This window comes from Strongylocentrotus purpuratus, unplaced genomic scaffold (genome assembly GCF_000002235.5).
Source record: "Strongylocentrotus purpuratus isolate Spur 01 unplaced genomic scaffold, Spur_5.0 spur5_scaffold_8, whole genome shotgun sequence".
Taxonomy (NCBI): Eukaryota; Metazoa; Echinodermata; class Echinoidea; order Camarodonta; family Strongylocentrotidae; genus Strongylocentrotus; species Strongylocentrotus purpuratus.
Window position 1 is genome coordinate 32,782,113 of NW_022145614.1, and position 12,877 is coordinate 32,794,989.

The 12,877-nt window shown below is 36.3% G+C and overlaps 1 protein-coding gene across 1 annotated transcript in view; it reads left to right on the forward strand.

Moving 5' to 3' along the window:
- Positions 1 to 12,877, forward strand: part of LOC115920417 (deleted in malignant brain tumors 1 protein-like) — a 35,480-nt gene that overhangs the window by 2,281 nt on the left and 20,322 nt on the right. The window contains exons 4-7 of the mRNA XM_030976181.1: positions 1,205 to 1,367; positions 3,836 to 4,002; positions 5,081 to 5,249; positions 7,261 to 7,427. Coding sequence (XP_030832041.1) covers positions 1,205 to 1,367; positions 3,836 to 4,002; positions 5,081 to 5,249; positions 7,261 to 7,427 — 666 coding nt within the window. The remainder of the gene's footprint in view (positions 1 to 1,204; positions 1,368 to 3,835; positions 4,003 to 5,080; positions 5,250 to 7,260; positions 7,428 to 12,877) is intronic.

Below are 12,877 nucleotides of genomic sequence, written 5' to 3' on the forward strand. Positions count from 1 at the left end.
CAATCCCTCTATCTAAACATTTTCCCCAGGCTTATTAAACATGTTAAACGAATAAGAGAGGCAAATTCTCGGATTGAGTGTGCGTGTGTGTGTCTGTGTTGGGGGGGGGGGGGGGGGGGGGCGTCGTCGTCCAAAAAGTGTGGTAGGCCTAGTTAGTTTAAATTTTGGATTACGTCAACTTATTTCTTTGAATCTAATTTCATTTTACAATAATACCGCCATTTTTATTCTTGCAAGTAAATTCAATTTTTACTTTTTGTGAATTTTACTATTTCATGAGATTAGTAGGACTAGTCATTTGTAAGAATTATTTCAAGAATACCTTTATCGTTTAATATAAGATTGATTATAATACAACCCGATTGCAACTACTTGAACAAAAACAATCACCTAATTAAGGCGATTTCAATATCCTTGTGCATCACCTAATTGAAATGTACAAAAATGCATAACAATAATTAATTATGTAATCCGAATATGATTTCTATGAGATAGATGATTGGATTTTGAAATTGCCCTAAAATTAAATTTCTAGAAAGTAGTTGCGATTGTGTTATCTACACTGTCGCTCATAAAGGTGGAATATTTTTTTTATTCCAATTTATGGAATTATTTTAAAAATAATTTAAAAATAATAGATCTAGATAATAGTATACATTCTCAGATTTTATTGAATAATAATTTGCCATGCATTATGGCTCTGACATGGGCACACAGAATTTTTTTTAATGTTAGGCACCGGGTTAAATGCAATAAATTATTGAAAATTTACTTTTTTTTTTTTTTTTAAAATTTATGGAAACTGCCCCCTACCCTAGCCCCCGCTGCGTACAGTCATGGTTCAGTGACAAAACAATGGCCTCGTAACTGTGAGGCCCCAGGATCAAAGCCGTGTCGATGTGCTATATTAGTGCCCTTTTGTGGGGCATTAATCCTCATTACTGTCATCTATGACTTGAGAGCGTAGGTCCCCTAGTTAATAAGCATAGTAGCATACACATGCTTTAGCAGTTCCGCAAAACACACATTGGCAAGTTATTATTCAATAAAATCTGAGAATGTATACTATTATCTATATCTATTATTTTTAAATAATTTTTAAAATAATTCCATAAATTGGGGTAAAACTTAAATATTCCACCTTTATGAGCGACAGTGTAAGTTCGAAGACGATACTTACACCTTTGAACTGCCATGTCTTTAGGCTTTCTTTGGAAGGAATTCCGACCGTGTGGTATCTACAGGATATAACTGCCGTGGGACTGAGTTGACGCATCATGACTGTCCATTATCACACGGAACTCTACTATCAGACTGCACACATGATAATGACAGCAGTGTTATATGTGAGCAAGATTCTTATGCTGGTAAGTTTGTCGTTGAAGGATGGTTAGATGCATTGCCTAAATGCTGAAGACGTATTCTGAAAATTTTCATTTATGTTATGGAAAAAAGATGTGAACTGTTCTAACAAACTCGAATTGTGCAGAATTAACACTGCTTGCGCAGTCGTGTCTTTTCACATTATGCCAACGCAGCCATCTTTCCACAGACATATACAAGTCTTACTTTCGATTCGTTATGATAATTAACATTGTTTTAATAACATAAAAATGACATCAATTTCCGAATACCACCTCGATACTATTTTGACATTGTTAACAGATGTATTTTATTAGTGCAATAGTTTAACATGTAACCCAGATATATGAAGGTTTCAGCAATGCACAAGTTTAATTGGACCATATGGATATAGGCAATGCTCTACTTATTACATTTAGCGTCTCATTACCAGTAGTTTGCCATGCAACCCGGACACGTCTTAGCAATGTACTAGTTTAAAATCTAACCCAGATAGGCCTTAGCACTGTACTAGTTTAATATCTAACCGGGGTAGGTGTTTAGCAATGTCCTAGTTTATCATTTAACCCAAATAAATCCCAGCTATGAACTAGTTTATCATCAAACCCGGATAGGTCTTAGCACTCTACTAGTTTATCATCTAACCTGGATAGTTCTTGGCACTCTACTAGTTCATCATCTAACCCGGATAAGTCTTAGCAATGTTCTAGTTTTTCATCTAACCCGGATAGGCCTTAGCACTGCACTAGTTTACCACCTAACCCGGATAGGTCTAAACACTGTACTAGTTTAACATCTAACCCGGATAGGTCTTAGAACTCTACTAGTTTAACATCTAACCCGGATAGGTCTTAGAACTCTACTAGTTTATCATCTAAACCGTATAGGTATTGGCACTGCACTATTTTAACATCTAACCAGGATTGGTCATGAGCAATGTACAACTAAATAGTTTATCATCTAACCCTTATAGGTCTTTGCACTGTAGTGTACTAGTTTAACATCTAATCCGGATAGGTCTTGGCACTCTACTAGTTTAAAAAATCACCCGGATAGGTCTCATTATATATTACTCTACTAGTTTATCATCTAAACCGTATAGGTCCTAGCACTGTAGTGTACTAGTTTAACATCTAACCCAGATAGGTCTTGGTACTGCACTAGTTTAACATCTAACCCGGATAGCTCATGAATAATGTACTACTAAATAGTTAACATCTAACCCGGATAACTCTACTAGTTTAAAAAATCACCCGGATAGGTCTCATTATATATTACTCTACTAGTTTATCATCTAAACCGTATAGGTCCTAGCACTGTAGTGTACTAGTAAAACATCTAACTCGGTTAGGTCTTGGAAATGTCCAAGTTCTAACCCGTATAAGTGTTAGCAATGTTTTAGTTAAACATCGCATCTAAATAAGTCTTAGCAATGTACTGCATATAAAGATACATGCGATGGTGTTGCAGTGTTTTTAAAGTCTCCCTAATGTAACCCTAGGAGAACAGGAGTGTCTTAGATGAGATAAAAACTTGCTCATTGATTCTCAGAATACCACTATATATAAATTAAAAGTTTATCTGAGATAAAATATATCTTAGAATGCTACCCCATGTCTTTATCTTCTCCTATTCTCCCGTTACAGGAGGTAGTTCAATATGAATTGCTGTCCCGGCTGATTTTCGTGAAACTCAAATATGGATATTTTGTTGATTCTGTTTGTCTTGGAAGCAAGCGTTTAAAGATAAAGTTGAGATCAGGGGGGAGGGGGGTGTTTCACAAAGATCATAAGTCGAACTTAACTCTAAGTTGAAATTATGGAGAGCCATTTGTAGCCTTAAAAAAAAACTATATTCAAAGCGAAAATTAGAGTATTTTAGACTTTTAAGTAAATTCCACATCAAGAACACGAAATCTCCTTGATAATAGAAAATATGAATGATTTGAATCAACATTTTATGTCTTTTAAAATAACTTGTACAAAATATTTTCATGGATGCTAACGGCTTTCCATAATTGTTAAGTACAACTTAAAGATAAGTTCAACTTAGTATCTTTGTGAAACACCCCTGGTCATGCGATTGCATTGTAAAAGAAACGATGTGGAATCAATCAGAATAGGTTGATCATCTAGCATATAAGTATTGGTGTAGACTGCAATGTTCGGGAATCATCAACATGATAAGAAGTTAGGCCCAGTTTTGGTAAAGGTTACAAGCACTTCACACAGAAATATGTATATGGGACTTCACGAACATGAGGCATAAAAATCCGTCCCATTTTTTAAGCTGTTACATTTTTAGAATATAAAGGCATTTGAATAGCCAATCTCTTCAGGGAACATTGTTTATCTAATGTTCTTCCACACTTGCATAATAACAATAATAACGCTCACAAATTATGTTTCACCTTTTCACAGTACTCAACCTTCTCTTTAAGTATCCAAACATACTATGACTGTTTTTATTATAGAATACAGCGTGGAGTTGACTGGCAATGCAACCTATCAGAGTAGCCGAGTGTCTGTATTCCATGATGGTCAATGGAAGTCAGTATGCAGTGATAACTGGGACTGGAGAGCTGCACAGGTTACATGTAGGCAAGCAGGCTACGTGGGAACATCTCATACCGTAGATGAAGTAGGTCCATCATATTTTGGGAGCGAGGGGGTCTCCTTGCAGATTTACTGAGTAAATTTAGTAAAACTATATTGCTGCCCCCCTAAACAAATTAATATAATATTAATTACATAAATAAAATGTTTAAAAACTGACAAAATTTAACAGTTCTTGCTCACTCATAACATTTCATAACTGGAAAATTTGGTCTCCTTGTAGATTTATTTAGAAAATTTATTGAAACTATGTAGTTGCCAACCCCCTCCAAAAAAAAAAAAAAATATATGATAAAATATAATATTTATAAACATGACAAAGTTTTTGCTCACAACATTTTATAACTGAAAAATTTAGTCAACCCCTAGCTCAAAATCATTCCCGTAAGCTGATGACTCCTCTCCCCCTTTGTTTACTTTTAAGATCCAATTATAAGGACAAAATATTTAGTGACTTGTAATATCCCGGAGGCTATAGCAATGTAGTCAGATATGTGGAGCATTACAGCTTGCACCAAATATTTGTCTTATTATTGTTATAATTTCAATTAAATAATTGTTTTGGACGTTTCCCATATATTTGGCTGCCCATCTAAAGCCAGGACAAATTCAGTGCTTCAAGCGTACCAATCACCGGCAAAAAAATCTGTTTATAAGTCGAACGTATAAAATCAACCTAAAAAAACTTTATCTGGCATTTTATAGGTAAGGAGTTCCGGGTTCCGGGAGAGCCCTATCATATGTGAGTGCATACGCGTGCATTAAATTGTCTACTCAACAAGACGTTTTATTTTTCAATGGGTGTATATTCAAACGCGTATATTTTTTGTATAAGAAATATTTGACGCTTAAAAGTTGCACCTTCAAAAGCAAAACATGATTCGTTGATTGATAAACTTTGAATACTTGATAGTTCAAATAGGTGGAAATTGTTAGATTTAAATTTGATTGTCCTATACATGTAATTTTATACACGATCATATTTTTAAACCAACCTGTATCTACTTTTGTGTTTTCAAATCTATCACTCCTCTAGATCAAAACGTTTGTTAAATGTTATATTTGTATTCTGCAAGACTGATTGTCACTGATTGTACCTACAGAATGCATTCATCGACTATCATCCAATGGTTTTCACTGCTCATGATATTGTATGCGATGGATCGGAATATCATTTGTATTACTGCTCACTTAATTGGGACAGTCGTACATGCGTGTCTAACATGGTAGCTTCCGTTTCATGCGCTACATCCTATGAGGATATCCTACAAGGTTAGATATCATACTGTATTTAAAGGGCAAGTCCACTCCAAATAATTTCATTTGCTCTGTTTCTCTTGTTTTTTCTGCAACTATTAAAAGCAAATTATTTTTGGAGTGGACTTGGCCTTTGATTCAATTCATTTATAAATTGATCAATCATAATCGATCAGTAATATTCTGAGAAGATGTATAATAGATCATATTGTCACAATCATTTTCATGAAAGGACTTAAATTTGTTCTAACTTTATGGGTAACAGTGTACTTTAAGCTTCAAAGAAAAAAGTAATGACAATGCATTTTTGTGATAGGTTTTGTAATGACGTCGACTAGTTTCATATCTGTATACATGTATATGCTGGGTAAACATTTGGTTCATAAACATATCCTTTTCAGGAGTCAAAACATCCTGGTAAAGAGCTTCCGTTCAAAAAACAAAAAAGTTTACAAGAATCCATGTGGGTGTATATATGATTAAACAATATATAATAAAAGAAGTGAAACTATGTTGTATCCTCTAACGAGAAGCCACTCCCAAATCAGTTTCATTTACCTACTATTAATAAAATTTGTTAAATGAAAGTAAGAATCTACGAGAGACTAATTGGCGGTCTAATGTCTTACAGAAAGTGATGGTATATGCTGGGTAAAAATTAATGAGAAAATAATGAGCTATCGTATAGCTATCAAGCTATCAAAAAGAAGTTTAACAGGGCTCTAAACGTGATAATAGGAGAATAAAAATGTAGTTAATAATAATGGGAAACAAATTATGAAAATGGATGGGGATGAAGAAGAATACTTGAACAAATACCTCTGTCACATGGTCGAGTTTAACAGGGTTCTAAACGTGATAATAGGAGAATAAAAATGTAGTTAATAATAATGGGAAACAAATTATGAAAATGGATGGGGATGAAGAAGAATACTTGAACAAATACCTCTGTCACATGGCCGAACCGACTCCAAACCGAACTATTAAGGGCCCTAGGGGGGGGGGGGGGGAGGGGGTAATATAATCTTCTGTTTGGTCTCTAATCGGTCTAATTTCGGTCTCGTTGGCGTGACAAGGCATTAATTTCTATGTTAATTAAGAACATGAATTTTCCCACAAGGTACTGTATTCTGCCGACCGAAGAACTGCCGACTCATGCTGACATTTAGTATTTCAATCTGGAATTTTAGTAGAACACTGAAGAGTAGATTCATTATTCCATATTCATAGTAGGAGCACGATTTAAAGAGGAATATTTACTTGAAATAGATGATAGATGAATAGGGCGAGGAAAGAATTCTATCAGACCATATTATTGATAGTTAACCTGAAGAGAAAGAGAGAGAGAGAGAGAGAGAGAGGGGGGGGGGGAGGGTGTACACATCCATCACACGTAGACTGCTTCAAACTGTTTCTCTGTTAAGATGATTGGTCTTTTTACCTTCGTAACGGAAATGTAACAACATTGACATATTATTATATTTACCGTTCTTCTCCTTATTATCATTATTATTAATATTATTATTATTATTATTATTATTATTATTATTATCATTAACGGAAATGTAATAACATTGACATATTATTATTTTTTTCGTTCTTCTCCTTATCATCATTATTATTATTATTATTATTATTATTATTATTATTATTATTATTATTATTATTATTATTATTATTATTATTATTATTATTATCATTATCTTTATTATTATTGTTATCAGTATTAGTAGCAGTAGTAATAATAGAAGTAGTAGTAGAAGAAGTAGTAGTAATATATGGAACCTGCATAATCCATAGTCGATTTTCACATGCATATAATGAGGTGAGGGGGGAGGGGAGACAATATAAAGAATGTGAAAATCATGAAGTTTATTTTTATTCTGAATATTTTTTTCTCTTCGAAGAATCGATTCTCGGCGTAACAGTATTGATTATTTACTAAATAGCATTATTATATTGATTTCGTTGTGGAGAAATACTTGTATTATTGGTTTACATATATTTCTTATTTGTGTTATTACAGATGGGGATATAAGACTTTCGAACGGTAGTTCATCTAAGGATGGTCAAGTAGAGATGTTTGATGAAAGCTATTGGACACCTATCTGTGGAGATGACTGGGGCTGGGAAGAAGCTACCGTGTCCTGTCGTCAATTGGGATATCTTGGAGCTATTACTAGCTATACGACGGTAAAAATGATTTTACTTTCTTCATTTCTAGGTCCTAAATTTTAAATCCTTTCTATAAAGACGAACATATATTTTTAAAGATTTATTTAACCGAATATACTTTTAAAAGTCTTAACTAAATTGACTTCTGGAAATAGTCCTCCAATCAGATTGTTCGTAGATGATATAGTTTATGTGTGGCCTGCCAAAAGTAAATCGTATCGGGCTTAGGGGCGTCGCTAATGAGGGGGGGGGGGGCTGTGGAATGTGACACCCTCCCCCCGCCCCCCCCCATCTATCAGGATATTGTCAGTAAAGTTGCGACGCCATTGGGAAAATGAGATGGAAAAGGACAGAAAAGAGTAAAAAGAAAAGGAAGAGAAGAATGTAAGAGAAGAAAGAAAGAGTAAAAAGAAAAAGAGGAAGGAGAGGAAAAAAGGAAAATGAAATAAAAAGAAAGAAAGGAAAAGAAAAAAAGGAAAAGAAAAAAAAAGGAAAAGAAAAAAAAGGAAAAAAGGGAAGAAAAAAAAGAGAAAGAAAGCAAATGAAACAAAAGAAACGGGGGATGAAAGAGAGAAAGGGGGGGGGGGTGAGAGCTTGAGAGAGGAGAAGTAGGAGTAAGAGAGAGAGAGAGAGAGAGAGAGGGGGGGGGGGGGGGTTGGATTTGTCTCGTCGAGAGAGCAAGAAAGGTATGCATAAATATGTTGGCTGTGTAGGGTCAGCTGTGTCGGTATTCTCGATCGATCCTCGTGTACATCAATGCAGAAGTTTGAACTCGTGAGATGTATAATGTCGGTCGGCCGTGCGCGCTTTCTATCTGGAGATGACCAGGTCCCTGGATGTCGGGGCCACCGTGCTGTACCGTCAGGCACCAGAACCAACACTTTTTTGTTTTGTTTGGAGTCCAAAAAAAATCGCAACGACTCAGCCAGCCGCTGAATAAGCGGGGGGGGGGGGGGGGGGGGGGGGGGGGGTAAGAGGACACTTTTTTCCCCTTTTTTTTTGGTCTCGAAATTTGAAAATTTGACATTTTGTTCTTGACGATTTCTTAATTCTAACCCGAATGTCTTCGTGAAAGCCGGACCATTTGAAAGCCGGGCCATTTAATAATTAATCGGACTATCAAACAAGACACAAAAGGGTGTAATTTGGGTTTTACGAATGCTACAATATCGATTGTATGTTCCATTGACACCAACACTTGCTCGTATTATATTTGAACAAATAAATGCATGATTATAAACATATGATTATAAACATAGTATCATTTCAATATCACAATAATACTTTACAATTTTGCGAGACGCAAAGCATGCATGTTAGTATCCTGTTCAGCAATAATATGTTCCTTTCTTCATGTTTATTTATCATTAGCTTGAAATAAATGAAAGGTTAAATACAGCATACACGGAATATAGTCGCTCTTTCTCTCGCTGTCTGTTTGTCTGTTTATCTCTCTCTCTCTCTCTCTATTTATCTCTTTCTTTCTTTCAATTTCACTAAATGCAATACGAAATCATTCAAAATTACGATGCCTACGTGCATTGCGTAGTTTGAGCTTTATTGTGTATCTTACAGTTGATGTTCACAAAGTGTGGTTTGCAGTTGTCTCATCAATAAACAAGTACTTTATAAGTGCAACATATGTCTATATTTTTTAAATTATTTTACCGATAAGTATTTAAAAAAAATACCCGACACAATGTACAGTACATAATATTTACATGACATCATTTCTTTAAATTTCTTTTTTTTTAAAGTTGGTGTTAAAATGCTGGGCAGGGTGAGGGTTCATGTACTGATTTAGTCGTGTTAACAGTATTTATATACAACACGATGTCATTTTTATTTTACCAATACGTATTTTAAAAAAATTTACAAAATACCCTACTCAGTGTAGTGAGTAGATAATACTCTAGTATCTACATTACATAATTGTTTTTGATCCCTTTTTAAAAAGTTTGGTGTTAAAATGCGGGGCAGGGTGAGGGTACATGAACTGATTTAGTCATTTTAACAGTATTTATGGGTTCTAAGACAGTTACATGTACCCCCTTGAGATCCAACCCCGGATAACCACCCCTAGGACAACTACCCCCTAGGACAACTCCCCTAGGGCAACCAGTCTCTAGGACGACTACCTCCTGGGATAACTACCCCCGGACACCTCCCTTCAGTAAACTAGCCCCTAGGACAACTACCCCCTCCCAGACAACTACCCAGTATGACAACTATCCTAGGGGTAGTTGTCCGAGGGTAGTTGTCCTAGGGGGTAGTTGTCTGGGGGTAGTTGTCCCGGGGGGTAGTCCTCCTAGAGGGTGGTTGCCCTAGTTGTTAGATTGTCCTAGGGGGTAGTTGACTGGTGGTGGTTATCAGGGGGGGGGGGGAGGGGTAGATATCCAGCAGGAGGTAGGTGTCTGGATACGGTAATTATGTACAACACGTTGTAATTTTGGTTCTAGGACACCTACTCCCTGGACATAGTTGTCTGGGGGTAGTTATCCTAGGGGATAGTTGTCTTTGGGTTGTTGTCTGGGTGGCAGTTGTCCGGGGGTAGTTGTCTGGGGGTAGTTGTCCTAGGGGGTAGTTATTCGGGGGTAGCTGTCCCAGGGGGTAGTCTTCCTAGAGGCTTATTGCCCAAGGGGGTAGTTGTCCTAGTTGCCCGGACAAGTACACCGAGACAACTAACCCCTAGGACAACTACCCCCGGACAACTACCCCCATGGACAACTACCCCCAGACAACTACCCCTAGGACAACAACCCCACGACAACTACCCCCTGCGACAACCAACCTCTAGGACAACTACCCCGGACAACTATCCTAGGGGGTAGTTGTCTGAAGGGTAGTTGTCCAGGGGTAGTTTTCCCGGGGTAGTCGTCGTAGAGGGTGCTTGCCCCTAAGGGGTAGTTGTCTTAGGGGGTAGTTGACTGGGAATGGTTATCCGGGGGTGGATGTCCATGGGGTAGGTGTCCGGATACGGACCAGGATACTTTCTTTGCAAGAGTGCAAAAATCACCTTGTGCCAAACGGCTTATTTGATGTTGAAATAAAGCAGTTGGGATTTCGGTATTAATTCGGTCTTTGCAGATCCAAATAACATCCCCAATGAAATTAATCATGCTACACATATCAAATATAACATAATATCAAAGAACATTTGTGCGCGCGTGTGTGTGTGTGTGTGTATGTGAATTTGCTTCTGCAGAAAGCATATGCAATGTATCTCATTTGATACATTCAATTCATTCTCTCAATTTAATACTGTTGCGCAAGTCGAATTTTTCACTCTCGCAAACAATGCCTCCTGTTCATCCAAGCGTGAACATATACCACACAAAAATGATACCAAACGAGTTGGGATATAACACTCTATCAAAACATATATGATAACCAATCGGTTATAGCTGACTTTTCAAATAAATGACAATTTTCTGAGTGTAAACTTTTTTTTGACTCACACGGTATACACGCATGTTATATGAGTGTATATAATGGTCATAAACTGACTGACTTGCCTAAATTAAACAACAACAAAAACAACAAAAATAATCGCAACTTATTTTCGATCGATATCAGTCGCAACTATTTACATAAGATTTAGGAGACTGATTGGATTGATTGGAAAACTGGCGATTTATTTGGATCAATCGCAACTTTTTATAAGACGGGGCCAACATGGACATACAGTAAGCACTTAACATTTCATATGTCTTGTTTTGTAGTTGTGTTGTTGTTCAGCGATTAAATCTAAAGAACACAGTCTTCTCATATGTATACCATGGCATTTGATTTGATGATTATTATTTCAATCTGCAGCCTCTTGGTATGTTCATCATACGGCTCAGCAAGTAAAACAATTCCTGCGTGGCTTAACAAATCCTCCTTCATAACTTAGAAATAAAAATTCTCATCTTTGATCAATATCAATGACCTTCCTTCATTCTGGATCAAGCTTCCCCTTCGGGAAGAAATTATAGTCGATTCTAAAAGAGTTTTTCTAACTTGGTCTAAGTCCATGATAGCCATACAAGCTTAAATGATATAAGTGTTATAAGCATATACATTAAGATTTAAAAAGAATGTTCCACACACAGTGTTCATATATACAAACTGTGTGTACATGTAATCATTTCAATTTATTATCTTACATATCCTTTTTGAATGTCTTGATATGCTCCATAAGCTATCATAGCTGCGTGCAACCCATATAGTGATATGATAGGTTCTACAGATCCACCAATCACCTTTCCGATAGAACCATAGTATAGTTCAAGCTCGATCCATGAGTTAACATTAAATAAACCTATCAGCCAGTTACATGCATTTGCAACAAAAGTATAGATGAGGCAAATTAAAACCCATTTGACTTCTGCATCACTTGTGAATTTCCTGCGTTGGATTATGAGTAAGAAAGACGTCATTGTCCAAACAATGTAAAATTGGAAAACAGCGTATACTATAGAGAAAGCAGCAAGAGCTATCTCATCTTGAGCCTTAGTAGCAAAGCGCATTAAGATGCCCAAAGCTCCCACCAAACGAAAAATATTGAGCATATATATTCCACCACCGCTCAACAATAGAACAATGTCATGACTCTGTACGAGACCACTTGACACTGTGATTGGATTTTTAAGGAGAATTGTTTTAGAACGACCCGAGAGGAAGATTTGAAAGTGATAGAGACCTATGAACGGGATGTAAAAAGCCATCATAAGGACCCATCCTATGTATGTCCTTGTGCTTTCAGAGTTTAGCCAGTCACCAGACGATACATACATATAAAATGTAAAATATATCACATTCAAAATAATGGCCAGAATAAGAATCGTACGTAGATAAGGGAAACGTTGGTGACTTGTGGTAGTATGTTGTAACAAGTACCGCTCATTGTCCCAACCTGTTCTCCAAAATTTAAGTTTTATTTTCAAGTAAATATTTGTCAAAGCATTTAAGATTCTTTTGCTGAATGGTTTTCTGTTGATTGTGTCAAAGTAATCGAACTCAGGAGGACTACTCGCGGTATCCAAGAAACATTGAGGAACCATAGACAACCATATATTCCACAATATACCAACTGCAATTATGGTTATCTCAGTATATACTGTTACCATCATGTCATCTAGATCAATGAGAAATTGTTTCAAAGACTTGTTCATATCACATGAATCTTTTAAAGGATCGTAAACTGTTGCTATGTCAGCGCTGATGGGATATCCTGTTTTTAGGGCTGCGATAGCAATCGAGAGAGCGAGGTATATGCTAATACTTATTGAAAACTTTGCCTTGACAATTATGACAGCATCGTAGTAGATATTGAAGAAGAACAAAGACATTATAAAAGCGGTTATAATTGATAAATCAAATACAGCTTGAGCTACCTGGGTAACCGTTGTTGATACTGATTGACCAGAGTTTGTAAGACATATAAAGATACCGATGATTTGCAGGGGTATTACAATAAGTACTAC